The 27,131-nt window shown below is 49.7% G+C and overlaps 10 protein-coding genes across 10 annotated transcripts; 4 read left to right on the top strand and 6 right to left on the bottom strand.

Annotated features, from left to right (window-relative positions):
• Nucleotides 1–43: 43 nt before the first annotated feature.
• On the top strand, nucleotides 44–4,982 carry N7457_008247 (M protein repeat protein; the record flags this gene model as incomplete). Its single annotated transcript, XM_057179290.1, has 3 exons — nucleotides 44–4,597; nucleotides 4,716–4,786; nucleotides 4,838–4,982. The coding sequence occupies 3 exons, from the start codon at nucleotides 44–46 to the stop codon at nucleotides 4,980–4,982; spliced, it is 4,770 nt and encodes a 1,589-aa protein (XP_057027676.1).
• A 409-nt stretch (nucleotides 4,983–5,391) lies between these two features.
• N7457_008246 (Saf4/Yju2 family protein) lies at nucleotides 5,392–6,604 on the bottom strand (the record flags this gene model as incomplete). Its single annotated transcript, XM_057179289.1, has 3 exons — nucleotides 5,392–6,460; nucleotides 6,524–6,533; nucleotides 6,592–6,604. The coding sequence occupies 3 exons, from the start codon at nucleotides 6,602–6,604 to the stop codon at nucleotides 5,392–5,394; spliced, it is 1,092 nt and encodes a 363-aa protein (XP_057027675.1).
• Nucleotides 6,605–7,227: 623 nt separating this feature from the next.
• N7457_008245 (Zinc finger RING/FYVE/PHD-type) lies at nucleotides 7,228–10,334 on the top strand (the record flags this gene model as incomplete). Its single annotated transcript, XM_057179288.1, has 4 exons — nucleotides 7,228–8,117; nucleotides 8,173–8,256; nucleotides 9,561–10,151; nucleotides 10,232–10,334. 4 exons carry the CDS (start codon nucleotides 7,228–7,230, stop codon nucleotides 10,332–10,334), a joined length of 1,668 nt encoding a protein of 555 aa, XP_057027674.1.
• An 898-nt stretch (nucleotides 10,335–11,232) lies between these two features.
• On the top strand, nucleotides 11,233–12,075 carry N7457_008244 (uncharacterized protein; the record flags this gene model as incomplete). Its single annotated transcript, XM_057179287.1, has 1 exon — nucleotides 11,233–12,075. The coding sequence occupies one exon, from the start codon at nucleotides 11,233–11,235 to the stop codon at nucleotides 12,073–12,075; it is 843 nt and encodes a 280-aa protein (XP_057027673.1).
• Nucleotides 12,076–12,492: 417 nt separating this feature from the next.
• On the bottom strand, nucleotides 12,493–14,362 carry N7457_008243 (cryptochrome/deoxyribodipyrimidine photo-lyase family protein; the record flags this gene model as incomplete). Its single annotated transcript, XM_057179286.1, has 2 exons — nucleotides 12,493–12,950; nucleotides 13,006–14,362. 2 exons carry the CDS (start codon nucleotides 14,360–14,362, stop codon nucleotides 12,493–12,495), a joined length of 1,815 nt encoding a protein of 604 aa, XP_057027672.1.
• A 468-nt stretch (nucleotides 14,363–14,830) lies between these two features.
• N7457_008242 (aromatic alcohol reductase) lies at nucleotides 14,831–15,774 on the bottom strand (the record flags this gene model as incomplete). Its single annotated transcript, XM_057179285.1, has 2 exons — nucleotides 14,831–15,694; nucleotides 15,745–15,774. The coding sequence occupies 2 exons, from the start codon at nucleotides 15,772–15,774 to the stop codon at nucleotides 14,831–14,833; spliced, it is 894 nt and encodes a 297-aa protein (XP_057027671.1).
• A 597-nt stretch (nucleotides 15,775–16,371) lies between these two features.
• On the bottom strand, nucleotides 16,372–17,640 carry N7457_008241 (uncharacterized protein; the record flags this gene model as incomplete). Its single annotated transcript, XM_057179284.1, has 3 exons — nucleotides 16,372–16,409; nucleotides 16,468–17,033; nucleotides 17,081–17,640. 3 exons carry the CDS (start codon nucleotides 17,638–17,640, stop codon nucleotides 16,372–16,374), a joined length of 1,164 nt encoding a protein of 387 aa, XP_057027670.1.
• A 533-nt stretch (nucleotides 17,641–18,173) lies between these two features.
• On the top strand, nucleotides 18,174–19,857 carry N7457_008240 (argininosuccinate synthase; the record flags this gene model as incomplete). The annotated part of the gene is made up of 8 exons (XM_057179283.1): nucleotides 18,174–18,188; nucleotides 18,302–18,344; nucleotides 18,403–18,444; nucleotides 18,498–18,518; nucleotides 18,573–18,769; nucleotides 18,824–19,392; nucleotides 19,446–19,521; nucleotides 19,570–19,857. 8 exons carry the CDS (start codon nucleotides 18,174–18,176, stop codon nucleotides 19,855–19,857), a joined length of 1,251 nt encoding a protein of 416 aa, XP_057027669.1.
• Nucleotides 19,858–20,240: 383 nt separating this feature from the next.
• N7457_008239 (putative salicylate hydroxylase) lies at nucleotides 20,241–21,843 on the bottom strand (the record flags this gene model as incomplete). The annotated part of the gene is made up of 7 exons (XM_057179282.1): nucleotides 20,241–20,278; nucleotides 20,325–20,653; nucleotides 20,711–21,449; nucleotides 21,496–21,553; nucleotides 21,605–21,681; nucleotides 21,734–21,738; nucleotides 21,797–21,843. 7 exons carry the CDS (start codon nucleotides 21,841–21,843, stop codon nucleotides 20,241–20,243), a joined length of 1,293 nt encoding a protein of 430 aa, XP_057027668.1.
• A 2,573-nt stretch (nucleotides 21,844–24,416) lies between these two features.
• Nucleotides 24,417–25,954, bottom strand: N7457_008238 (uncharacterized protein; the record flags this gene model as incomplete). The annotated part of the gene is made up of 2 exons (XM_057179281.1): nucleotides 24,417–25,844; nucleotides 25,895–25,954. 2 exons carry the CDS (start codon nucleotides 25,952–25,954, stop codon nucleotides 24,417–24,419), a joined length of 1,488 nt encoding a protein of 495 aa, XP_057027667.1.
• Nucleotides 25,955–27,131: the final 1,177 nt, after the last annotated feature.

Below are 27,131 nucleotides of genomic sequence, written 5' to 3'. Positions count from 1 at the left end.
ACCTTAACCTCTTTAATACATTAATTCCGAACAATCCACCGCGATGTCTTCCAACGAGGAACCAGTCGTCGCCTCTACTCCCATGGAAGTCGATGAGAATGAGCCCCCTGCCACTCCAGTAGAGTCGAGCGTTTTCTCTGGGAGTGAAGATCTGGTCAAATCTAGCCCCGAGGTGTCCAGGGAAACCCCCACGGCCTCCCCGGGTAAGGCTAGCCCTGGTACATCTACCACTGCAAAGCGTCCTGTGTCTGGAACAGCTATCAAACGACCTACCTCATCCTCCACATCGAAATCAATCACCGGTACCACGCGCACTACTGGCCTTCTGAACAAGCCTCCCACTCGTCCTCCGACCACGACATCCATCCGAAAGCCGCTGAGTACCTCGACCTTTTCTTCTCCTTCGTCCCATCGTTCTCGCATGTCAATCAGCAGCTCCGCAGATGAGAAGCCCAGGTCTGTGGCAAGCTCGGGAGACGAGAAGCGAGGAATCTCTGGCACTGCAAAGCGCATGTCTATGGCCGGCACCGCGTCCACCCGCGCTCCTCTAAGACCGACCTCGTCTTCTATCGATCGCAGATCGAGTGTCGCCGGTCCCATCACCGAGAAAAAGCCTGGCATCACAACTACCCGCACCGCAACCTCAACAAGCAAGCCCGTGGGGAGGTTGACTTCATCGACAGTGCCTGCCAGCCGAACTGCCACTTCCACATCTACCACTAGACCAGCTACTGCTCGACCAAGCTCGACCACAAGCAGCGTCAGATCAACCACAGCAGCAGACCCTAAGAGGCGATTAAGTGTGGTTCCTGGATCCACCCACCGTGTTGGGGATTCCGAGAAGCTACACGCCCTTCAGGCGAAGCTCGCAGAGAGCGAGGAGACCGTAGCCAGTTTGAAGGCAGAGCTGGAGACCGTGAATGAGAAGCTCATCCAGCTTTCTATCGCGGCTGAAGAGCCCTCCGGAGATGCTGCCGCCGCTGAGGCCATTCGTGCGGGTCATACCGCTGAGATCGAAAGGTTGACTTCAGCTCACGCTGAAGAACTTCAGGCTCTGCAAGCGCGACTTGACGAAGCCGAGTCACAGCGGAAAGAGTTGGAGGAGAGTTCTCAAAAGGAGCTCGAGGAAGCTAGACAATCCGCTTCCGCGCAAGGGGATGATAAGACAGTTGCTCTCCTTGACGAGCTCAAGCTCTCACACCAGACCCAGCTCGAGGCCATCGAAAAGGAGTTGGCAGAGCACAAGTCTACAGCCAGTCACTTTGAGGAGCAGATCATTGCTCTAAAGAAGGAACTTGAGTTCCAGAAGATCTCCCTGGAGGAAGAGAAAGCGCTAGATCTCGACCACTTCAACCGAGAACTCAAGGGTCGTGATCAGGTTATGGAGAACCTGAACACGGAAATTGTCAAGCTGAACACCTTGAAGGAACAAGAGGTCCGTGCCGCGGAAGAGGCCGCACAACAGAGTGTCTCCGCTCTCCAAGAGCAGGTAGCCTCCCTCGAGACAAAGCTTGCTGCAGCTGAGTCTGCCACTCAGGAAAGCTCCGAGCAAACTTCTTCGATCGCCGGGAAGGACCAAGAAATTAACGACCTAAAGCAAGCACTTGAAAAGATTCAGACCGAGCTCCAGGAAGCACGAGACGCTGCGGCTATCGAATTGACCTCTAAGGTTGAGGGGCTGGAATCTGCTCATGAAGCTGCTATCGCAACCCTTAAGGCCGAGCACGATACCGCTATTAGTGAAATCTCGGCTTCCCATGTGGAGAAGCTGGCTGTTGCCACAGCGGCGGTGGAATCAAGCGGCACAGAGCACTCGAATCAACTCCAAGAGCTTCGCGATGCGCTCGAAACATCCAAAGCCACTGCCCAGCAGGGACAGGAAGACGCTGTTGCTGAACTTAAGGCTGCTCACGCGGTAGAGTTGAAGTCACTGCAAGAAAAGCTTGAGGCCTCCGAAGCCACTGCGCTTAAGGGACAGGAGGATGATGTTGCTGAACTCAAGGCTGCTCACGCGGCAGAGTTGAAGTCACTGGAAGAAAGGCTTGAGGCCTCCGAAGCCGCTGCGCTTAAGGGACAGGAGGATGATGTTGCCGAACTCAAGGCTGCTCACGAGGCAGAGTTGAAGTCACTGCAAGAAAAGCTCGAGGCCTCCGAAGCCACTGCGCTTAAGGGACAGGAGGATGATGTTGCCGAACTCAAGGCTGCTCACGCGGCAGAGTTGAAGTCGCTGCAAGAAAGGCTTGAGGCCTCCGAAGCCACTGCGCTTAAGGGACAGGAGGATGATATCGCTGAACTTAGGGCTGCTCACGAGGCAGAGTTGAACTCACTGCAAGAAAAGCTTGAGGCTTCCGAAGCCACTGCGCTTAAGGGACAGGATGATGATGTTGCTGAACTTAAGGCTGCTCACGAGGCAGAGCTCAAGTCACTGCAAGATAAGCTTGACGCGTCCGTAGCTGCTGCTCAGAAGGAACAGGAGGATGCCATCGCTGAACTCAAGGGTGCTCATGAAGCAGAGCTTAACTCACTACAAGACAAGCTCGACGCGTCCGTAGCCGCTGCTCAGAAGGAACAGGAGGATGCCATCGCTGAACTCAAGGGTGCTCATGAAGCAGAGCTGAAGTCACTGCAAGATAAGCTAGAGGCCTGCGAAGCCACTGCCCTTAAGAGTCAGGAAGAGGATATTGCTGAGCTCAAGTCTGCCCACGAAGCAGCACTGAAGTCACTGCAAGAAAAACTTGAAGCCTCCGAAGCCACTGCCCATAAAGGGCAGGAGGATGCCGTCTCTGAGCTCAAGGCTCACCACCAAGCCGAATTGAAATTGCTGCAGGAACAGCTCGAGGCTTCCGAAAATGCTCTCGGTGAATCACGCCGTGCGCTGGACGAAGGTAATGCTTCTGCTCAAGATCTTGCCGTCCAGGAGATCGACGCTCTTCGACACAAGTGTGAATCGCTGGAATCACAGCTGTCCACTGGAACCGGAAAGATCAACGCGCTGCTGGAAGAGATGCAGAGCAAGCAAGCCGAAGCCGAAGCCATCCACCGCATCCTCCGTGAAGTGGAAGACCACTCCAAGGAAGAGGGCGTTCAGAAGGACAACAAGCTGAAGGCTCTCGAGCAGAAGGCCGCGGAGGCCACTCTTCTTCTAGAGCAACACACTTCACAGGCCGCTAGTGTGGCTGAGGAACACGCCCAGGCCCTGGAACAGTTGAAGGCTCAGCATGCCGCTCAGCTTGCATCCGAAGTGGAGAAGGGCAAAGAGACATCGCGCTCCCACGATACTGCTCTATGCGATCTTCAGTCGAAATATGATGAGCTACTTTCCCTTAACAAGGAATTGAAGTCTACCCATGCCTCCCAGGTTGATGTGCTTGAGGCTGAGTTGAAGTCGGTGCTTGAAAACCACGCCAGTGAGATTGTAGCTCAGACCGAGGCTCGCGAGAAAGAGGCCGCCGAACTCCAAAAGCAATTTGAGGAGTCCCAGGAGAAATTGCACGCCGAACTTGCTACTTTGCAGAGCTCTAGCAAGGCTGCTGCCGAGCTTCACGAAAAGCAGATCTCGGAACTACAGAATGGCTTTGCAGAGACCAAAGCTCAGCTACAGGCTGAGATTGAGGCGGCCAAAACCTCACAGGCTGCTGAAGTCGATGCTGAGCACAGCAAGGCAATCGCCGAATTGCAACAGGGCTTTGAAGAGACCAAAGCCCAGCTGAGGGCTGACATCGAGGCCGCTCAAAATTCTAAGGCTGCTGAAGATGATGCTGAGCACGGCAAGGCAATTGAGCAGCTTCTCACCATGCATGAGTCTAAGCTCTCTGCCCTCCGGGAGCAGCTTGAGGCTTCCAACAAGACCAAAATCGATGCTCTCCAGAAGGCCCACGATGAAGCCCTGGCTAGTGCCAACGACCAATTGTCTCATGCCAAGGCTGCCGCCGAAGACACCTCTGCTCTGGATAGTTTAAATGCCCTAGTCGCTGATCTCCAGGCCAAGCTTGCTGATTCCGAGAAAGCTCATCTTGCTGCACAGGAAGCTGCCGCCTCTGCTTCCAAGGAAATCGAAAATCACATGTCCGCCGAACTTACCAAGATCCAGGCTGACCATGCTACCCTTGGAGAGAAGTATCAAGCAGTCGTTGCGCAAGTTGGAGAGCTCGAGAAGGCTGCCATGGATTCAGATAGCCAAAAGTCACACTTGGAGTCCATCATGAAGCAGCTCTCTGAGTCACGGGACCAAATTCTCAAGGTGAAGGCTGACAACGCCGCCATTTCAGACTCGCTCGTTGATTGCAAAAACCAAAACAAGACTTTATCGGAGAAGCTAGAAGCAGGTGAACGAGATTTGAACGACCAGATTGACAAGAACATGAGTCTCCTCAATCAGCTGGGTGATGTAGATTCCGACATTTCAGCCAGTCGACGACGGGTCCGCGAACTTGAAACTGAACTCGCTGTCCTGAAGGCGGACGGTGGCGATAAGAGCAGCTCATCGGGCTTGGAGGCTAGCCGATGGGCGACAGCCGATGAGGGAAGCGAGAACGCTGAAGATGGGGGTCCAGCCACAACGGAAGGTGAGGACCTAGGCCCATCCATTGAGGGAACGGTGGGAGATCCCCGATTGAAGAAGTCTTCCTACTCATCAGATCTTCCCGCATTCCACCCTTTCACATGATTATGAAGACTATAATTTAAGTTCATACAGAGACTAATGCATTCCATAGATGGCAAGCCTTCAGGAACAGCTTAAGCACATTCGAACGGCTAATGATGATTGGTACAGTGAGCATCACAGGTCAGTCCTATACATACTCGGGTCCATCGGAATTATTACTGATGTCCCCAGACTGATTGCCGAGCTTGCGCTTGTTTCTCGTCAATCCCTTGCTTCTGGCAGCCCGACTACACCCAAAGAGGTCCCCACGCCTGCCCCCGAGCCAGAACCCGCTCGCACCCGCGCAGCGACAGTCTCATTTTTCGGTAAACGCTGATTGATTAGCGTGGATTCGACATATTTATGAGCTCTTAGTCGTGATGCAGCATGACTTTCTTTTGTTGAATCCTGTTTCACTCTCTGCTCTTGTGATTCTACTGTATGTAATAATTACGCAGGATACCCCTGTCTTACAATGTCGGGGTTGTCCCGCTCTTCTTGTTTCAATAGCTTTTATTTTATACATATACTTTTTTGAGTGAACGTTTCATCAATGATACTTTTTTTGGGTCATTTAAAGAGCGGGAGGTGGCGTGTAAGTGACTCGATGCTCGATGAATGGATCATCCAAGCAGAACGCTATAATCAAAGTCTAGAACGAAGTGGGTATCTCAATAGGACAAGAAAGCTCAGAAAACGCCTCCCTCGATATCCCAGAAAAACAGCAAGGAAAAATATATCCGAAATCACTCCGAATCGGAAGGGTAGTCGACCAGCGCCGGCGCGGATCGCACATTAGACGTTTCTTCTGTGCCACTCGGGGTCTCATGGGGTAATGGAATAGACGTAGTAGAAGAAGCGACAATCTTTCTTTTCTTGATGCTGGGTCGCTGTGCATTTGGACGACCTGCGTTATCCACCAAGAACGGATCAATAGTAGCACGAGTATTCGCCACCAGTTCATTGCGCAGAGAAGCTTTCCGCGCTGCAATCAGATCCTCCTTTCTAGGCCGCCTTGAAGAGCGAGATTTGGTCTCTTTCGAACCCATATTTTGTGCGGGTTTCTCCACTCGCTGCTCAAACATCGGCCGAGCACGAATCGCGCGGGCAACAGTAGCGGAATCCTCACCAAACTCCACCATCTTCGCCTTCTGCCGATCCGTCTCCGTCTCATCCAGAAGCTCAATCCCAAGACTCATCTTATCCTGAATCGCCTCCCGCTTCGCTGCGGCCTTCTCAAGTCCCTTCCGCTCCTGCCGAAACGTCCTACGCAATCGCATGGACTTCTCATACGGATCCTCCCAATCACGCCTCTGCCGCTCCTGAAGCTCCAGAATCCGACTAGCCTCCGTCTTCGCACGAGCCTTATCCTCCATCTTCCCCTCAAGTTTCGAAAATGAATCCTTCTCCGCAGTATCCTTCAGCGCGTATGGAGTGATGGCAATCTCACCAGGCTGCAGCTCCCTGTCTTCACCAGTATCCCTCTTCTGCCCACCCTCGGTAACGACATAGGCCGTGTTCTGAGGATCGGTCTTGATCTCGATTGTCCCGCCGCAGACTGTGTGTTTCATGCGGAAGCTGTAGATCGGTGTTGAGTAGTAGTTGCCGACTTTTTTCTTCTCTGCATTGAATCGCACACCCTGTCCGATGATGACCGGGTGTGGTTTGCAGTTCGTGCACCATACTGCGAAGGGCATCTCAAATCGCACGATTAGGGCGCCGGTTGTGTGGAGGTGGCGCGCGCGTGCGCCGAGTGCGTGCTTGCCGGCGAGTTTGTTGCCGCTTATTACACCTTCTTGGTCCGGAGGGACATAGCTGTTTAAAAAATGTTAGGTCAGAGTTGGCTGAACGTTCCGGGGGATTTCTCTTTCGACTAACCGTCCCATATCTGGTGAGTCGCATGTTAGTTGGCTGTTTAGTATGTGTGGGGTAGGACTGGGACTTACTGAAGCCCTGCATCTTGAATGGTTAGGCGAGATTTCACTGAGACAATATGCTTGGTTCTCAGGAAATGTATCGCGGAGGGGTATGGACAGTGGTTGACAGTGTCAACAATGTCGCCGGTCGCCGAAGTCAAAGTCAATCGGAGATAGCGGAGTTAAATGAGATGACTCAGCATGCTTTGCTTAGGTGCCCACGTGCCCGCCTCTACTCCGTATGTATTTCTATGATGGACATCCCAAGACAGACAGAAAAGGAAAATGAACCTCCCCAAATGTTAAAAGAGATTTTTTATGAATTACATGGATGTACCGGAATGATGAGATCAACATAGTGCATGCCTTGAGAGAGACTGGTAGGCATATATCGACCTCATCCTTACAACACGACCTCGATTTTCGTCATACATCGAAGTAAATCTCGAGAAGATATAGAGAATGTTGAACTGTCTTTTTTTTCCAAAGCTTTGCTCATAACATGATCCTGTGAAACGATTGAAAGCTCCTGGAGCTTCGACAAGGCCATCAAGATCAGAAACCAGAACCTGCTTCACTTCTGTGTCAGTCCCTCACCTCTGTTTTCTACAAGAGCCTGCCCGTTTCGAATGATTTGGCTTCCGTTATCTGCGAGTTACACATGAGATGAATCGAGATTCAGACCAAGGTACACAGTACCTTATCCTGCAGCTGTTGCTGGAAGACGTGAAGGACGAGATCGATAGATCTGAAGGACAACTGCTGTCGAAGGAGGCGACTCCACCAATTCACAGCCTGGGGCAAGCCGAATCTGAGAGTGTAGCGGCACTTTATATCTGGAAATCTGAAATTGAAAGCCAAGTCACCATATTAAGCGACTTTCAACTAGCCACGGCTTTATCGCTAGAAGTGGAAACCCTGGAGGAACCGCCACCCAAAGGGAAAGAGTCAAAAGAAAAGTGGTCGTTCAGCAAGTTTATTTCCAACACCGTCCAAAAGTTAGTCAACTCATTCAAGAAGATCATGCGCTCAATCAGAGTCTTGAGTCCGGCCGACTCTTTCAAGCCAGTTTGCAGCTCCTGTCAAGAAACGAGCAACAATATATTTCAAACAAAGTGCTCCCACTTCTATTGCAAGAGCTGTCTGATACGCCTGTTTACAACCTCTTTGAAGGATGAATCCATGTTTCCCCCTCGATGCTGCAAGAAACCAATCCAAGGCTCGGGCTTGAAGAACATGATAGGGTCTGCATTGGTTGAACAACATAGGACGAAGAACCTCGAGATTAATGACCACAACAGAACGTACTGTTCGAATTCCCGCTGTTCTCGATATATTTTACCAACAGTGACCTTTGGAACAAGATTCCTCACAACAGTGGGCACTTGCAAGTGTGGTGTCCGCACATGCAGGAAATGTAAGAAGCCTGCTCATGGGGGAAAATGTCTGTATCAACTTGACAAGTCCATCGAGAAATTGATGCAACGCAAGGGTTGGCAACGATGTTCCAGGTGCGGCCATGTGGTTGAACTCACCACAGGTTGTATGCATATCACGTAAGTGTTTGAACTTATGTCTATTCTCAGTTGTTAACAATTTAACTCTCGATAGGTGTATGTGCAAAGCTGAGTGGTGCTATATTTGCGGGAGAAAATGGAAAACCTGCGACTGTAACACGCATTTGACCGAGCGGATGTACATGAGGGATTTCAGCCGGGGGCTACACGAATAGTTATCCGATGAAGTAAATGGCTAAAATTGGCTTGGAGAGTAAATGTGTAGCTTTGACATGACTCGCTTGGAAACTATTGGATCTTCTCTGTTCAAATATCTGGACTCGCTCAATGTCCGTTTAGCGTTGTTAGCCAGATCAGGTTGGACAACCGCCAACATTGTTAATTGAGGTAAGATATGTATCTATATCTAGGATGTATGAGGCTCAACGGTTGATCTGATAATTGATTACCATACTAAGATTGTAGGAAAACGGGGTAGAAATGCGCACTGTTTTCTATCTCAAGATCTTAACTATATATGCAGATCAGCTGCTATTTATGCCTCCTCCGCTAGCTCGATATTTTCCAAAGCCTCACTCTTTTCTATAGATACAGTTCTACTGGTCCCTATGGTGTGGGGGGGAGGGGGGTGGGCTCTGTTAATTTATCATCTTACTAGCACTTAACAGGAGTTTTGTCAAAATAGGCGTAGCGTTGTCTAGCCCCAGATGGGAGAATTAAGGACAATTCTCAACAAACTTTTGCAATTATATTCCCCAATTACAGATCAAGCGGAATGTTGTCTATCTGCGATATAGTAGGAGCATCTACCTCTTTGGGTCGGCTTGTTGTTGAAGGGATTCGATTCACCATACCATCCTATTGAGCGTCGCCTGCCTCGAGTATTGAAGCAAAGTCATGGATGTTTTCTTGATAATTGTTCGACAAGAAGAGAATTGACTTTGTATTATTCCTTGGGTCAATCTATGGTTGATGTGCTGATCATCTCGAGGTCTTCTCCAATTTCTTCGTCATACACTTTGCCCCTCTGCTAAGGAGAACGAAGACCAGGAATGCTTCTGAGATCCAGGCTTGCTACACAAAAGGTCGTTTAAAGCACGCTGAAGAGCTGCATATTGTTTGCGCTGCGTGGAGGCCTTGCTTTCCAGGCTTCCACGTGGGTATAGAACCTGCATATGAAGGTACTATATTGCACCATATTTCCCTCTTTTTCTTCTCCCACAGAGGCCTCAGGATATTGCTAGAACTTTGTCGAGCATTAATTCAAATCAGCAACATTCAAGTCCCCAACTTCATCACACGAGTTACGATACGCTTCCCAAGTACCGTCGTTCCTATCCCTATAGCTACGACTCGAGAATCCAAACAGGAAGTTGTACTTCAAAACAACAATAACGGGACACCAACAGTCAGCATGAACGATAAAGAAAACATGGGTACCGCAATGTCGATGGGACTGGAGACAGAAAATGATCTGTCCAGGTTCCAAATCCAAAACCCATCCGCGAAACCTCTGCCGTTGACCATCCAAGAGCTTGGTTACTCACTTGAGACCGCCATCGATCTCACCGAATCCACCATTTCGGAGGCATGGCATGAATGTGTTTCCTGCCGGGAAGATCAAATCCTAAGCGATATGCTCAAAACGCAGTGTTCGCACTATTATTGCAAGAATTGCCTAGCCCGCACGTTCACGGATTCCTTGCGCGATGAATCCTTGTTCCCACCAAAATGCTGCCAAAAGCCCATTAGGGCCTCGGAGCGCTTGCTCGGAACCTCATTGGCGCAGAGGTCCAAGGAGAAGGCCATCGAGCTGAATGACCCTGATAGGACATATTGCTTTGATCCGAAATGCTCTCGATACCTCCCGCAAATGCTCACACGACATGGGGCGTGCAGATGTCAAACCTGTGGAAGACGCACGTGTAGGAAGTGCAAGAAACGTGCTCATGGGGGTCGCTGTCTGCACGAGTGTGACGCGATGCTAGAGGATCTGGCAAAGAGCGAGGGATGGCAACGATGTTCGAAATGCGGTCGTCTGATCGAGCTTAGAACGGGTTGTAATCACATCACGTAAGAACGATTTGATTTATTCCTGATCTAAACTGTCTTTGATAGTGCGTATTGCAGAGGCTTGGACTGATATCTACTAGATGTGTTTGCAAATTCGAATTTTGTTATTGTTGTACGAAACGGTGGAAAACTTGCGGATGTGCGTATTCCGACGAGGTCAATTTGTACGAACGAGATGCGTGAACAGCAAAATGAGCCGGGCGAGGTCTGTTTCGCAGTGGAAGGTGTGCTCAATGACTCTTCATTTGGAATATTAATCTAAACGCAGTGTGGGTGTGAAAGTGGAGTTTGAGAGAGAAAGCACATAGTTTGCCGGCACAGTTGGCTGGGAGGCACTGGATCGAGTCTTGTCTGGTTCGACCTTGCGATTGTTTTCTGTTCACTCTTTTTCTCCTTCGAGGAATAGCGTAGGTCTTTGGATCGTTTGTTGTGTGGTTACAGTTACGAAACGAGGGATTGTCTGATTTAGCTGAGAGGTGTACCCATAGCCAATCTAATGCTAAGCTTCTGGACTATTTGAGAACTTGTTCAATGCACATCGCGATTACTTTGAGCATTCAGGCTAGTCTAGTATATCTAATGAGCTGCACAGATCATATATATCAAAAGCAGGCAGGGCAAGCTTCGGACACTCGAAAGTTATTGTCTTTCTCTCGGCCTAAGGAATGACTGGAGTACATGTGAGTTCTATATCGGAGATGATATGTGCATTTCTCTCTCTCAAGATTAACAGTCTCAGTTTATCACCTAGAAGTTATGGTAAACCATCAGACAGGTTGGAGCTATGGTCTGTCCAACTCGGGCCCCCAACGAAATAGGTAGCAAGACTGATATAGAGAGTAGCTGGACACGTCTGTGTATACATATTTGTCCATGTATACCCATTGAGTTTGCCTTGTGGCCTTGATTCTTAGGCAATGTGCAGAACCTGACCCTGCTATAGAAATAACTGTCGCGCACCTTTCTTTCACCACCCATCCCGAGAGAAGACCCGATTCTGATTTGTGCAAATTTCACTTGACCTCACCTCGCTCTTCAAGAGTTAACATCGAACATGCTTTTCCATAATATAACTCAATCCATGCCCTACTTCATGGACCAAGACATGGATAAAGGCCGGGTTAAGCGTAATCGACTGTCAGACCCGCTAAAGAAGGACGAGATAAAAAGAGGCAAGGCAACCGCCGAAAACATATCATCATCAAAATTCAAAGTCAAAGGAAAGCAACTACACTTGATTGATGAGCAAAATCCGGTCTCACATGAGAGCGATGAAGAATCGGTTAATGAAAGCCCAACAGACGAAGCCGCTGAAGTGGACCCAGATGAGCCCGAGATGCTTCATCAGTGTATATCGTGCACGGAAGAACACCCGCTGTCAGATACAATTCAAACGCAGTGTGCCCACACCTACTGCCGAGAATGTGTTCTGCGCCTTTTCCAGAATTCGCTCACCAACGAACTTATGTTTCCTCCTCGATGCTGCCGCACACCCATTGGTGTCACTATCGCCGTCGAAGATATGATCGGTCTCGAGATAACAAAGAGATACAAGGAACGGAAGGCTGAAGTCAGCGAGAATGACAGAACTTACTGTTCAAATTCAACCTGCTCTCGCTACCTCCCACCACAGAGCATTCGTCGAGGGGTTGGTGTCTGTGATTCCTGTATGGTGCGAACATGCGTGGAGTGCAAGAAGCAGGGACACCGAGGTGACTGTGCGATTCAGCGAATCAAAGACGAAAGCGACGAGCATTTGCTCGAGCGTTTAGCAGCTAAGAAGAAGTGGCAACGATGCTCAAAGTGCTCTCGAATTGTCGAGCGTGTGACTGGCTGCTCGCATATGGTGTATGCTGGGCTTTGCCCCCTTCGAAACTTTTCAGTTTGCAGAGCTGACTTATCTCTAGATGTCTATGTGGAATGAACTTTTGCTACGATTGTGGGAAGAAGTGGAAGACTTGTGAATGCCGCATATGAGCTGGATAAGATGCGGCACAACTGTCTCTCGCCGCGGATTATTTGGACGTCATTGTTCCTAGAATGATAGAATTACTGGGTACGGGACCTTGGAAAAATGATTCCAGGAGATTTCTGTGACTTCCTTGACGATTGCATGCTATTGAAGAATGGGTGTCTAACGAGTTGGGTTTAGATAGTCTCGGCACCTCTTTGCTTTAACGGCCAGCATTGAAAATCACAGGTAGTGAATCAGAACTAAGTTACATCTTTTTCGAATGCATCGGAGTGGGACAGAAAAACCTACCGAGGCATATATGGAAGCTGAATGAAGATTTTATTTTCCCGCAGTTAGTGCTAATACTTATCTTTTACGGATAATTTGTTAAGTCTTCTGTCTTTTGATCGACCTGTTGCCTCCGTCGTCCTTTCCATCCTTTCCAAATTCTTTCTTCCAAGACCCATCTTTGACCTTGCTGTCATTGCCGTGGAGTCCAACACTATATGCATGCTTCATGCCATTCAGGCAGATGTCTCTTCGCTCGTTGAAGTCAAACATCGGCTTAGGATATGTGTGTTCAGCATCCTCAGAGCGAGAGGATGGACTTCCATCCCCAGTGATTCTGCACCCCCATTTCTTCTGATCTGCGATAGGCGCCTTCCAGGGCTCGTAGATATGCTTCTTGTCAAACTTGGCCAGCTCGGGACAGTATCTTCTGATAAGGGCGCCTTCTGGATCCCACTTCTTCCCGAATGCAATGGGAGAGTAGCAGCGGTAGAACTGCGCGAAGAATGCCGTGCAGGAAAGCCACATCCAGTTTCCCACATTACATGCGGTTTCGTCTGCCATCTTCGGTTAGTTATGCATCGAAATTAAGAGAATAAATGAGATACTGACGGTCAATCAAAAGTTCTTCGAAAACTTCTGCACCTCGCTCCCATGAGACATAGCACCCGCCTCGAGTTAGAAAACAAGCAACGCTGTGTCTTCCGAGATGATGTATCCAGCCTTCCTGTCTTAACTGGCGCATCAGAGCATCGATCCATGGAAATCCAGTGCGACCCTCGCTCCAACGTTGGAACCATTCCTCCGCCTCCGCCGAGTCCACTTCATAGGAGCCATCGAACGATCCATCCGGACCGGGAGGTTTGGTTTGTAGATGCCAATCAATGAACCTGGCAATATTATTCCCATAAGTGCGGGAAAACGCGTTTCCAAGAGGTGCCTGCGCAGCAAAGTACATATCACGGAACAGCAACTGGCCCGGGAGATTGGTTGGTACACCAGGGACTGGCTTTTTGGCCTTGCGTCGTTTCTCAAATACTTCTTGTACGTCCCACCAGAACTTTCGAATTGATAGCGAGCCGAAATGAAGATGAGGGGATAATAATGTGGTCGATTGGGGCTCGAAATCTGCTGGTGACGTATTGGGCTTCTCAAATGTTCCGATATAATCCTCATTTTTGATACATTCTCTCAGTATTCTCAACGCCTCTTGTTCACCTCCTCGGTGCGGGGTTGTTGCTTGGGAAAGATCAATCCCAATGTCTTGCCAAGGAACAGCAAAGTCCTTGGTGGGACCCATAAGATTGGAATACTGTTCATCCTTTTTGGTGCGGTGTTCCGCATTCAAGTCCGGCTGGCTATCAACAGGGTCTTGTTTGATACCGCTCAAATCCATACGCTCCTTGCCCCAAGGATCAGGGATACTCTTGGGGGGATCGAGTGGCTTATCAGGGTTGCCGTTGTTGATTTTCATGGCAGCCTTCTCTAGTTGCGTAACACTGATCGTCGGCTTGCCATTGTTCTTTCGAACAATTTCGTCTGGGTCAAACAGAGTCCTGCCCATCTTGACAATCACCTCAACGCCAGCCTTCTCGGCCATGTCCATGACCGCATTATCTCGCTCTCGAGCATACGCATCTGTATCCTTTTCAAAAACGAGATGCGTGACACCCCAATGATCCCAGAGCTTAGGTAGGATAGTCTGTGGCCCCTCACGTACAACGTGCAGCTTTTGCTTTGGGTTGATGTTTGTATATGCCTTGGACAAATCACTTTGGCATTCGAGCAGAAATTTCCACCTATTTGGCCCAACTCGTGCCTTGTAGACGTAATGCTGATCCCACGTCCAGATTGGAATGAACACTGATGGGTTCAAGGCCAAAGCGGCCTGTAAAGCTGGGGAATCATGAAGACGCAAATCGGTCCTGTGCCAATAGAGGACCACCGGATTTGAAGCTCCAGATTTCATCCTTTCTGGCGATCGATCCCTTTTTCTGGAACCACGAGATACAGCGGTCCTATGAATAGATAACAATAGAATAGAAAGTCGCAATTAAGATCTCTCGTAGGGCTCGAGACGGAAGACACAAGCGGGGTGAATAGCGGGGCCTCTGCAGAGCCAACTCGTGACGTCACATGTCAAGCTGAGTGTTCTCTAATAAGAAAAAAAAGATATAGCAAGATGGCTGGTGGGAAAATGAGCTGATCAGATTGAGTCTTATACCTCCTATCTCGGCTGTAGGCTCGGACTTCATGCGTGGAAATGTTTGAGGTCTACGCTGGAAAGGCAGGATAGGGAAAAGCACAGTCTCTTGACGATGATATGGAAGATGGAGGACTAGAGAGGGGAATTAGGGAGCAAACAGAGCTCATATGATCAAATTCAACAGAAAATAGTGAAACAAAATCAGATCATTGAAAAATACTTTCATGATACTCAGAGAGCTGGCGACTTAAAGAAACCACGGATTTCTTCCTCAGACAGAACCTTGAGACCAAAGGAATCATTGAAAAGTTTCTGAGAATCGAAAAGAGAGCCGAATCCTTCACCAAAGACGGTCCGCACAAGAAATTTCTCAACAAAGAGCGCTGGGTTTGGCGATGGCTTTCCCAGTTCCGCAAATGCCTCTTGTTCCAAGTCTGTGGTCTGAACAGTCTTGGTCTCAGGGGAACTACCAGACAATGCTATTAGCTCTTTCTGTGTCAACCTGGCCTCATTGACATAGACCGTGGAGTTCTTCGTGGCCTCGAGGTTGTTAAGGATTCCGACAACTCCCTTGCCCACGCCACGGAGAGTCGTAGAACTGAAACGGCGATCACCACCGTCATATAAAGGAACGACAGGACCAGCCACCTTGAGAACGGTGCCCCGCTCAATGCCCCAGTCGAGGAAAGGCCCAGTGATAAGAAGCGAGTAGCTAAGACCCGAGTCCTGGGGGACGTTCTTAAGGTATTCTTGTACGGTTACCTTGTCGGCAAACACAGGGATTTTCGAGGCCAGCGGGTTTGTGGTATCGCAGCCGTACTCTGAAGGGATGAATCGCTTCACACCGGTTGCAACCGCTGCATCAACCAGGCGAAGATGAATGGCCTTTGGAATTGTACCGACATCCAAGGCATTCACAACGGCATCTTGGCCGGAAAGAGCGGCTTTCAGCGAGTCAAGAGACTCATAGTCAACTTTGACAACCCGGGCGCGAGAGTCAAAACTTTTGTTGCTGTCCTGTCGCGTGAGGACGGTTACCTCAAAACCTGCGGCGAGTAGCTCTTTGAGCACTGCAGGACCAACATTACCACTCCCCTGGAAAATGTTTAATGACTTAGTGATGGAATATAACCTGGATGACATACCCCGACAAGCGCGACCTTGAGGTTTGTCATATTGTACTCAAGATTCAGTTGCGTTGAGTAAGAATGGTTCTTTTTTTTTCCTTCAAAAAGAGGAGGAAGTATTCAGCGAGAAGAGAGAGTGTGAATTTGATATTCGAAGTTCGAAGCACATGAGGGGTTTCATGTCTTTATAGCGATAACCCCCACCCGTGACCTTGTACGTCGTCCCGCTGCATTACAAACCCGCAATACCACTGCATATTGAGCAATCAAACCTGGACTATACCCTGTATATTTTCCGAAACGATTGCAAATGCATCGGGGTTTATGGCGGCTTACGGCAGCTTATGGCGTGCTGCGTTGTAAGTTGGACGTGGACCGCGGTTGGAAGGTGGCGCCGATTATGTGAAGGCTTACAAACTGCCCGGCCTTGCAAACATAGCGGCTCAATAACGGATTGAAAGCATGATGCCTAGCCTGGGAGAATGACGAATGGTGCAAAACAATCTTCGCCATTTTAATTGATGCAATGAGGTATATATGCACCTCCCCGTTCACAAATTCGAAATACCAAGGAAAATGTTGTACATTTGTACTTAAGTAAAATTGATTGGCTTATGATTATAACCTTTTAAGGGGAACCCTAGTTCAATATTCAAGGGTCTGTTTAACTGCGTCGTAGATTCCTAAGAGAACACATGGGTCAGTGATGATAAAAACGACAGTTTGACTTTGAATACTCACTTGCGACATCGGGCAGAATGAATTGCTCGTAGGTCAGCCCGGTATGCGTACTCCATCCGGCAACTCGTTTGACTGGAGCTTCAAGACGTAAGAATGCGCTTTCTTGTAGTGTGGATGCAACCTCTGCCCCAACGCCATAGTTAACCATGCTTTCATGCACGACAATGGCCCGACCGGTTTTCTTGACACTGTCGATGACAGTCTGTCTATCCCATGGATATATCGTTCGCAGGTCAATCAATTCCACACTGACACCCGGCATGGCTTTCTCGATCGCAGAGATGGCCGAAGAGCACAAGTAAAGAGGCTGCCCGTAGGAAATTATGGTCAAGTCCTTGCCAGGCTTGAGTACTTCAGCCTTGCTGAGCGGTATGGTGTAGTACTCGTTCGGCACATATTCCACAGCTGCCCGGTAGAGGATTTTAGGCTCCATGAAGATCACAGGATCATTGTGCTCGAAGATGGAGGAGAGAAGAAGTCCCTTGGCCTGAGCCGGGGACCGTGGCATGACTACTCGCAAGCCGGGGATATGTGCGAAGAGCGACTCGGGGGATTGAGAATGATACCTATTGAGTTAGCATACCAGCTGGCTTGGCACTCAGACATAACATACAATGCACCGTGTCCAACCGCGCCGCAGGGCATCCGGATGACGAGGCCCCCAACATTAATGCCCGTCCCACCCTCTCGATAGCGGAACTTGGCTGCCTCATTCACAATTTGATCGAATGCGGGAAAGACATAGTCGGCGAATTGGATCTCAGCTATAGGCTTCATCCCTTCCGCTGCCGCCCCAATTGCGAACCCTGCAATACCTTGTTCGGTGAGAGGCGTGTTGAATACTCGATCTGACCCAAATTCTGTTTGAAGATCCATTGAGCATCGGAAAACACCACCGAACCCGACATCCTCGCCAAACACGATGGTTCTATCGGATTTGGTTAACGCTGTCCGTAGCGCTGAGTTGATTGCCTGGTACAGGTTAAGCCGTTTACTTGTGGCGCCTGCCGGGTATTCTTTCGTATTTGCCAAGGAGGATGAAGTGTGATGTAAAATCGGTGTAGTTTTGTAGTCAATAGGTAGGTTCAGCTTTGCTGCGGGAGTAGGAGCTCCGGAGTAGAACCGCCGAGGAGCTTGGGCAAGAGACCGTAAGGGAGTGCGTAAAGGAGCCATATCTGGCTAGGATTGTGAGATATGGACGGAATGTAAATACATAAGGGTTTTCTTTTCTAGGGATGATGGCCTTTAAATTGCTCCTTGTTCTATGTCCGGGGCATTGCGCGGGGAAAGCGCCGCGAATAGCCGAGAATATGCATATGGAACAAACTTGCCAAACTTCTCAAACAAGAGCTACCGATGACGGAGCCCCGTCACGGGAACCTTATACATACATAGTGCGAATCTCACGACCCCTCCCAGCATAACAAATTTAAACTCGAAGTGAGCTTTTGAGGTTGTAATTGAGACTTTGAGACGGGTTTCATAAGCAAGTTGCGTTGTAGATGGCCTTTCGAAGCCTATGACAGTGTCTATCGGACTTGATTCGGGATTGGAGGGGCAATGATCGATCTTATCAGGGTTTATCACCTCGAACCCGTGACTTTCCCCGGCCCGCACCAAAATTATCATTTTTCCCTGATGACTCAATTCTTCTTTTGTTTCATACTCCACGTCCAAATCATTTGAAGTTTGTTCAATTCGTCACAATGGCACAGGGAAAGGTATGAACCTTTGCTCCATTGATATGCCTCTTTCCTCTACTCCCAACGTCCATTCCCAATTCTATCGCACACCGCCACCCACTCCACAATTTCTCTAACAGTTCGTCGTACAGGTTTGCCTCGCCTACTCCGGCGGTCTCGACACCAGCTGTATCTGTATGAGTTCCCTCGGTCGACCTATTCACCAATCGCGGTTGCTGATACGAAACTATAGTGAAGTACCTCATCGAGGAGGGCTATGAGGTCGTCTGTTTCAGTAAGTTACCACCACGCCGTATCAGTCCAGATCAAATACTAATGTGAACATAGTGGCCGATGTTGGCCAGGAAGGTAATTCAGTTCCGTCGATGTACCATCCGACATCATTCTAATGACTATTCACAGAGGACTTCGAGGCTGCCCGCGAGAAGGCCCTGAAGATCGGTGCCCTCAAGTGCGAGATTGTTGACATCCGCCGCGAGTTCATCGAGGAGCTTTGCTTCCCCGCTATTGCTTGCAACGCCGTCTACGAGAACGTTTACTTGCTCGGTACCTCCCTGGCTCGCCCCGTTATTGCTCGTGCCCAGATCGAGGTTGCTCAGGTACGCTTACCTTTCCTGCCAACGAAAATAACATTCATATTAATTCGAAATTAGCGCGAGGGCTGCTTCGCTGTCTCCCACGGCTGCACTGGTAAGGGTAACGATCAGGTTCGCTTCGAGCTTGCCTTCTACGCCCTCCAGCCCAACATCAAGGTCATTGCCCCATGGCGCGACCCCATCTTCTACGAGCGCTTCAAGGGCCGTCAGGACCTGCTCGACTACGCCGCCGAGAAGGGCATTCCCGTCACCTCCACCAAGTCCAAGCCTTGGTCCATGGATGAGAACTTGGCTCACTGCTCTTACGAGGCCGGTATCCTTGAGGATCCCGATACCACTCCTCCCGCCGACATGTGGAAGCTCACCCAGGACCCCCTGACCGCTCCCGATCAGCCCGAGGACTTCACCCTCACCTTCGAGAAGGGTGTCCCCGTCAAGCTTGAGTACACTGAGGCTGGCAAGAAGAAGGTCGCCACCGACTCCGTCGAGCTCTTCCTCACCGCTAACACCATTGCCCGCCGTCACGGTGTTGGCCGTATTGATATCGTCGAGAACCGTTTCATCGGTATCAAGTCCCGTGGCTGCTACGAGACCCCCGGTCTCACCTGCCTGCGCTCCGCTCACCTGTGAGTATTCATCGCAAAAAGATATCTTGTTGGCACGACTAACAGTTGTTCAGTGACCTTGAGGGTCTTGTCTTGGATCGTGAGGTCCGTGCTCTGCGCGATTCCTTCGTTACTTACAACTACTCTAAGGTAAGACTCACAGTCTTAGTGTCCATTGGTGTAGTCTAACATATGCAGCTCCTGTACAACGGCATGTACTTCTCCCCCGAGCGTGAGTTCCTCGAGTCCTCCATCACCGCTTCCCAGAAGACCGTCAACGGCCAGGTCCGCTGCCGCGCCTACAAGGGCACCGTCTCCATTCTCGGTCGCTCCTCCGAGACTGAGAAGCTCTACGACATGAGCGAGTCCTCCATGGACGAGATCGGTGACTTCTCCCCCGCCGAGACCACCGGCTTCATCACCGTGTCTGCCATCCGTCTCAAGAAGTACGGCCAGATGAAGGCCGCCGCTGGCGAGAGAATGTAAATTTCTTCTACCAGAAATAAGACACATCCTCTTCAATTTTGAATGATTGGAATGCTAAATGTTGACCGTCCCTGGCTTCCTCGGGCCAACATGTCAAGTCTTTTTGGTCCAATATTCCAGCAATCTGTGATGGATAGCCTTGGATTTGAATGACTGTATAATGAACACTAGAAAAATTATTAAATTATGGGAATTGGAATCAAAAGTCAAATGATGTTGGACTGAATTGATCGAGCTACTCTTCCGTATGTCCACGTAAATTCATATATCCAATCCAGGGCTGAATGTGCATTTATCGACGAATGCAACATCTATATGTACCTGGGGTCGCTGGATGACGACAGAAGTCGGAGTATAAATAGTTTGCATATAATCAACAGCACCTAAAGGTTCGCATTGACCTTGATGGTATCTTGTTCTTCTGCCCCAGGTTAGCGGATGACTACCAGAAACACAACGCGACATACCATTCCAAGTATCCAACGCTGCTTTCTCTGCATCCCAACCCCACAGAAACTCTTGGGTTCTACGATCCGACCACTTATCTGGGTTATTCCCACTGGCCGATGCCTCAAACTGGGCATCGCGGGCAATTTGCTCAGGCCCATCTGGCAAGTGCAACGTGATACGATTCTCCGATCCGGACAGCTGCACCGCCTCAGCACGTTTCTTCCGGGACCTTTCGTAGGCTCTCAGGGCACGCGGTATCTCCTCACGCGATGAGATAGCTGACAGCACGATCCCAAGCGCGGCTGCATCTTCGACAGCCTGTGCAGCACCCTGAGCAATATATGGTCTATAAACCGGGCAGTTTAGTATCAATCACAATCAACATGATTTCATAACCACATACAGCATTGGGTGACATGCATCCCCGAGCAGAGCAACAGAGCCCCTGATCCAAGTCTGAAGCGGATGATGCAAACACAGCTTCCACTCCAAAACCTCGTTATCCTCGACCAGATCAACTAGCTTGCGTACCTTGCTATCCCACCCGTCATAGTTATCCAGCATGGCCTGCTTCGAGCCCTTCGTAGTCCAGGACTCACTCACAGCGTGGCTGTCAGGATGGAGCAAGACGACGTTATACAACTCGTGCTTGCGCACAGGGTATGCAACAATGTGGCGCGCAGGACCGAGCCAACGTGTCGCCTGCGGCTCATCAATGAGTGCCTTCAATTCGGGGTCTTGTTCCATGATATCACGGGGTAACATGATACGGTATGCGGCATCACCGGTGGCAACCGCTTTGATGGTCGGGTCCTCGAGCAGGCGGCCGCGGATACTAGACTTGATGCCGTCTGCACCGATCACTACGTCGCCGCGGACAATCTCGCCGTTGGCTAACGTCACACTTGCTGTATTGAATTGCACGTCAGTGACGCGTGAGTTCTCTCGTAGCTCAACATTTGGTAGAGCCAGAGCCCTGTCGACTATGGCGTTGTGCAGATCCGCGCGGTGGATGACTACTTGCTGACCGAAGGTCTTGTTCACTGGCATTGTGCCGAGTAGTCTGCCATCATCCCATCTTCGGACATGGATGTGCTCGAGAGCTACATCGTGGGCGTGAATCAAATCCGAGACGCCCCATCCTAATCCCGGTTAGCAGGGGTTGATCTTCGCACAAGGAAGACGCACGATCGAATAGACGCAACATGTTCGGGGACACTTGGATCCCAGCGCCTACTTCCATGAGCTATCACCAAGTCAGTCGTCATAAGACCCACGTCTATTTGACCACTCGTACCTTCTGGGCAGCTTCAAGAACAACGACATGGTGCCCCCGAAGACCTAATGTGAGAGCTGCTGCCATGCCTCCAATGCCTGGTCCAATTACCGTCAATGGAACCCTTGTCTCTCACTGATGCATACATACCAGCACTATCCAACATCAGCATCCCATTCACACGCACCAAATCCTGTACAGTAGACCACGTACCCAACGACAATCACCTCTAAAGGCAACTTTGCCTGGGAGATCTTCATCCTGAATAATGCGCGTTATCCGAGGGCAGTAGCTCGTGGCGATATGCAGAAAGCAGAAATCGGAAAAGGCATCCCTTGAAAGACACCCCAGTCCTTGAAGTACTCAAGAAACTATAACCCTGGACTTATCGGATCGGGGGATTGCCGCTCCATCCGTGCCATACCCTCTTCGGGAAATCAAAGACGAGAATCACCCATCCTAAGCAAAGAGATTCCAAATTCCTAGCATCTTGGCTGCTTTAGCGGGTGCATTGATCCTCTCATCAGCAGCATCCCCTCTGCTTCTCCGCATATTTGGAGAATTGGAGTGGAGCAACTAAAGGTCCCGATATCGAACCCTAGACGACATTTGACTGCTCTCCACGAGGCTAATATGTCACTCCAGAGTCCAGTCGGGACTTATTTTCTCAGCGTCCTTCCGTTTGCAGATTCAAGTCTTGACAACTGACAGTGTATGGCCCAATTGCGTACCGCATACCATCTTCTTCCTCTGACGTATAGACAGTGCGACCCTTAATCGCAGATGCAAAAGCACACGTGAACGATATCTCTTTGGCTTTGTGGCGTTCTCAAGCAGCTCGCACGGCGATCTATGCGATGATTGGCTGCATTACTTCCGCTGGAGAAGCTCCGGCTACTTTGAAGGCCTTTTGCTGCCGGAGTCAATGACTTCAGAATACATAATATGACCCGTCATATTTCACAAGAAAAGATACTACGCTCGCTTGATCCTTGCCCGTGGCTGACTGGGCCCGGTGATGCAAACCATCTTTCTTCTTGACGGCAGATGGTTCGACTGGGAATTGCCGACCGGCTGCTTTTGGACTTACAGCCTCGAATCGTTGACACAGTCTGGGATGCGATCGAGGATCGCTCTAGAGGGAGTTTCATATCGATTCTCCTCGAATCTGCGCTAATTGTGCAGGCGGAATTGAAGCACCATTTAACAACCAGACCACAACAACCATAATATAATCGCCACGCAGCTTCATATGTGTGCATATACACATAGTAATAGTTGACCCGCTTAGAGCGTCAAAATATATAATCTTTCAACTGCAAATTCGAAATATCCGCATAGAAGTCTCCACCGCGTCCTACCTGGGTACCTAACCTACCACTAGTAGGTACTTACATACCTACATCCTACGTACATGTACATAGGTACACATCTGTACTCCACATAAAATAACCTTAATTTCTATACTCCCTACAAAATATACAGGCTCTTTTTTTCTGAAAAAATAAAAAAGATGAGATTCCCAGCAACACATGGTCACAGCCCATCAGGCCACGAATTTGACGTTCCTAGGGGACTCGAACCACTGCCCGGGGTGGCCCAGAAAGGTCTAGCCCACACCCAGTGCAGGTGCCAACGACCTGTGCTTCGACTTGAAAGGACTTGATTTACAGCTCCCTATATCCCCATAAAGTCATCTAATATCACACCAAATCTGTGCTCCAAATCTGTACTCTTGGTATGTACACCCAAGTCCCCATCTCAATGCAGGGGCACTTGAACGAAAGTCCAGACCTGTTTCGTAATGATCGTGCTGGCCGTAGATCACAGCTATGTCCCCGTCTCCACCGCGCCACGTCCTCTATGGGCCACTCTTGCAACGTGTGAGAAGTGTGGAGCTTAGGCACACCGGTGAACTGGTCTAGTCCCACTACTCGCCGAAAAGAATTCCCTGCCCGATTCTCCTAGCCTGTTACAGATGTATGCCGAATTGCTATTCGGTGCCTTTACTTAAGGCATGAAGATTAACTGTCTGAGTTTGGCCTTGGTGGGTAGATCGAGAAATTGCCTTTTTGAGCAATCGGTGCCATGCCTGTCTGCGCTGGAACTATTAGGGTTTCAAATCTATTCTTCTTCGCCTGAGATTGTGTAGCCTCTGGGGTGGATATTGCACTTTGGAATTCAATGATATTCGAGTGGGGTCTTGTTTATGAGAGGATAGTGAGAGTTATATGCTACGAATGAAATGATTAATGGAAAAATCATACATATACTAACGTGATATCGTCACGGGCTCGATACAAAAGATGATACATGGGAGAATCTTAGGGAGAGAACTGAGTGCTTTGAACAATATATTTTTGATCTATTTCGCCCTAGTGTGGGTGTAAATACTGATAATTCCGCCCACCAACGCCGAATATGCTTATACGAACGGGTTGCATTGCTGAAAGTAGTCGAAAGTTCAAATATGGACGTCGAAGAAGAAAGAGAACATGTTGGAAAAAAGTCAAAGAAGAAGAAGAAGAAGAAGAAAAGGAAGAGGAAGGTAAATATAAGGGCAAAAGAATGATGAGAAAATAAAAGAAGTCAACAGAAAAAGATGTAGAAGAATGAATAAAAGCAAACGAAGAAAAACAGAAGCCGTCGATCATTGTATCGAGCAAGTAGAAATACACGGCAGATGACGCGTAAGACTTGGGTCGACATAAAAGGAGTTAGTTGTATGAAAGGGGACGCATGAGCAGTACAATGTGCATCTCAGCCCAAGAATAACATCAAGAAGAAATGTATATGTACATATTGTGATTTGGTCGGGTGGCGAATATTGAAATTAAGAAGAAGAGGTGAACATGAGTCGCAAACGGCTAGGCCCCTTCTTTTTCTCCTTGGAGCGTTTCTCAATCTCGGAAACGAGACTGCCGGATTTTGAGTAGGCGCGGCTGTGTGTGCGACTAGGAGGCCGGCTGTGTGCTTGACTCGGCGCGCGACTGTGTGAATAACTGGGGGCCCGGCTGTGTGAATGACTGGGAGCTCTGCTGGGGGCTTGGCTAGGAGCTTGGCTAGGGGCCTTGCTATGCGATCTGCTGGGGGCTCTGCTGGGAGCCATTGATGGCGCCTTAGATCTGGATGAGCTCCGTCCAAAGAATCCACTCGGGGCCTCGGAAGGAGCCTTTGATCTCCGCTCGTGGCGTTCCGAGTGTGCGTATGTTGGAGCACGGCTGGTTCGTGTACGGCGGGAACGACGGGACGAAGCGACCGAGTCATCGTCGTCGAATTTGAAGCGAGGGTCTCGTCGCGCGCGAGCAGTGGTGACGTCGATGCCTGACATAGCAGCTGCGGTGGGGGTGATGAATTCGCCATCGACAGAGGTTCCGAGGCTTTCAGCTTGCTGATCAGCGACTCCGCGTCTCCACATCTCGACGGAGCTGAGGGCCTCTGTGTTAAGCTCCATCATTTCTTCCATTTCTACTTCCGTCTCGGGGGGTTGTCCTTCTTGTCCAACTGCGCCAGCTTTGATTCTCTGGATGATCTTGTAGCCTCCAAACATGACCACTGTCACGCCAAGACCGACTCCAGCAGCGATCAGGAATTGAGGACTGGAGAGCAGAGAGAAGACGACGGGAGCAGCAGCCTTGAGTGTGGTTAATGCAGATGGCGCCATCTGGCGGGCCACATTGCTAATCTCCGCCAAAGTCAAGGCTACAGCGGCCATGGCATCTGGGTTCTGTTGGAGGTGGGCCATGGTGGCAGTGGCGCCGTGTTGTACACAGTGTGCCTCTTCGAGGAGCCACTGTGCTTTGTTGACAAGACCATCAAGCTTTTGTTGATCATCCTTCGGTTCTGGAGGGGTATATCGAGATAATGCTGCATGGGAGGCGTCCCCATATGCAAGATCCATGTCGATATGCGCATCAGATTTGGACCGAGCTGTCTCGGGCCGGGCGTCCTCGCGGACTGCGACATCATGATGGGTATGACGACGCACGATTGTCTGCGGGTGCTCGTAATGAGAATCCTGTCGGGATATGACTGTCTGTTCATCGTCATAGTGGGATGGGGCACGATGACTACGGCTATGTCTTGATCTGGAATGGCTTCGTCGAGAAGCTACCGACCGCGAGTCATCGATCTGATAGTTGGCCAGTCCCTCGAGTGCTTGCTGTTCTGCAATCTTTGCATTGCGTTCCGATTGAAAAGCATACTTGCGCTCACGATAGGCATTTTTGGCATGGCTGAAGACGCCGAATAGTTGCTTACTCTGATACTAGTTAGTGCGGGGTCGGACAGTGGCTGGAGATCGGAGCTTACCGTGCTCACAACTTTGCCAGACTTGTCAATCACCGCGATGGTTTCGCCCAAAGGTGCCATGACGAATAACAAGTCGTTCTGACGACCTTATCGACAATCGGTCATCAGATGGTCGAGATCGACCAGTCGATAAGGAAGCGGTGTAGGGTTTAAAGAGAAGGTGTGAGAGGGAGGTATAGATCACGAGTGAAGTAACCTCGCACAAGGGTTTAAAAGAAGAAGCAAGGCACAGCGTTCGGCGTTTAATTAGGCAGTCAGGTTCTCAACCCCAGGCAGCGGAGGTTTTAAGGCGTGGGAGAAGTGATGCGGGCAGGGAGGCTGGGGGATCAAGCGCATCCACGTTGGGCAGGGCAGCGAACAACAGGACAGGAGGAACTATAGGGCAGAGCGGTTGGGTGCCACTTGGGACACAGACACGTATCTATGGCACAGCAGGTTTCGAGCTCATATCTGACACTAGGCTGTTGGGCGCCAAAGACGATCTGCGGATATCCTTGTGCCGGAATCCGGACTCAACAAATCGAGACCACATTATATTTAGATTCGGAGAAAAAAAGGGCATGCGAGATGTTCCATCTCTTTGACAATTTTCTGTTTCCATGACTCCACCGACGCGCGACGGGGGCGTTCGTGTAAAGAGCGGTGACATCGGCGTTCTGATTGGCCGCCGGGGTCACCGTCACTGTGGCTGGGCATGTGGCGGTGCTGTGGCTGCGTGTGACGGACTGCCGACGCCGTCACTGGAGTCCGTCTGTACGTCTGTACGTCTGTACATCTGGACGTCTGGATTCTTTCTGCAGATACAATATACCCGTAGGTACGCAGTACTACTTCGGGCATTCTATCCTGATTTCCAAAGAATGGCGTCATTGCTGCTGTATCACTTGATTCCGAATCTCATGTTCCCCCTAGATACACCAGACATTGATCATGGGCACCTGCAGGCCAATGTGTTTAGGCCAGAATACAAGGATGAAATGAAAGCCATCAGGGCTTACTTTAGCACCTAACCGTGTACGCCGTAGGTCACGGTCTCGCCTTATCTCTCCGAGACTCCGAGTCCATTAATACTAGTTGTCAGTCCAGGATTTGTCCATTAATACTAGTTGTCAGTCCAGGATTGGAGTGCAGATCAATATCGGTGTACCCCTTTGTCTTGTGTCTACTCTTTTTTTCCCCCCCATATTGGAACCTGAATTGATACTTTAGCTTCACCAACGTGGATCTCTGTAAATGA

Source organism: Penicillium paradoxum (genome assembly GCF_028828445.1).
Source record: "Penicillium paradoxum strain IBT 22861 chromosome Unknown utg000007l_segment0_segment0, whole genome shotgun sequence".
Lineage (NCBI taxonomy): Eukaryota > Fungi > Ascomycota > Eurotiomycetes > Eurotiales > Aspergillaceae > Penicillium > Penicillium paradoxum.
The sequence above is the reverse complement of the archived record's forward strand: the minus strand, read 5'-3'. Positions and strand labels throughout refer to the sequence as shown.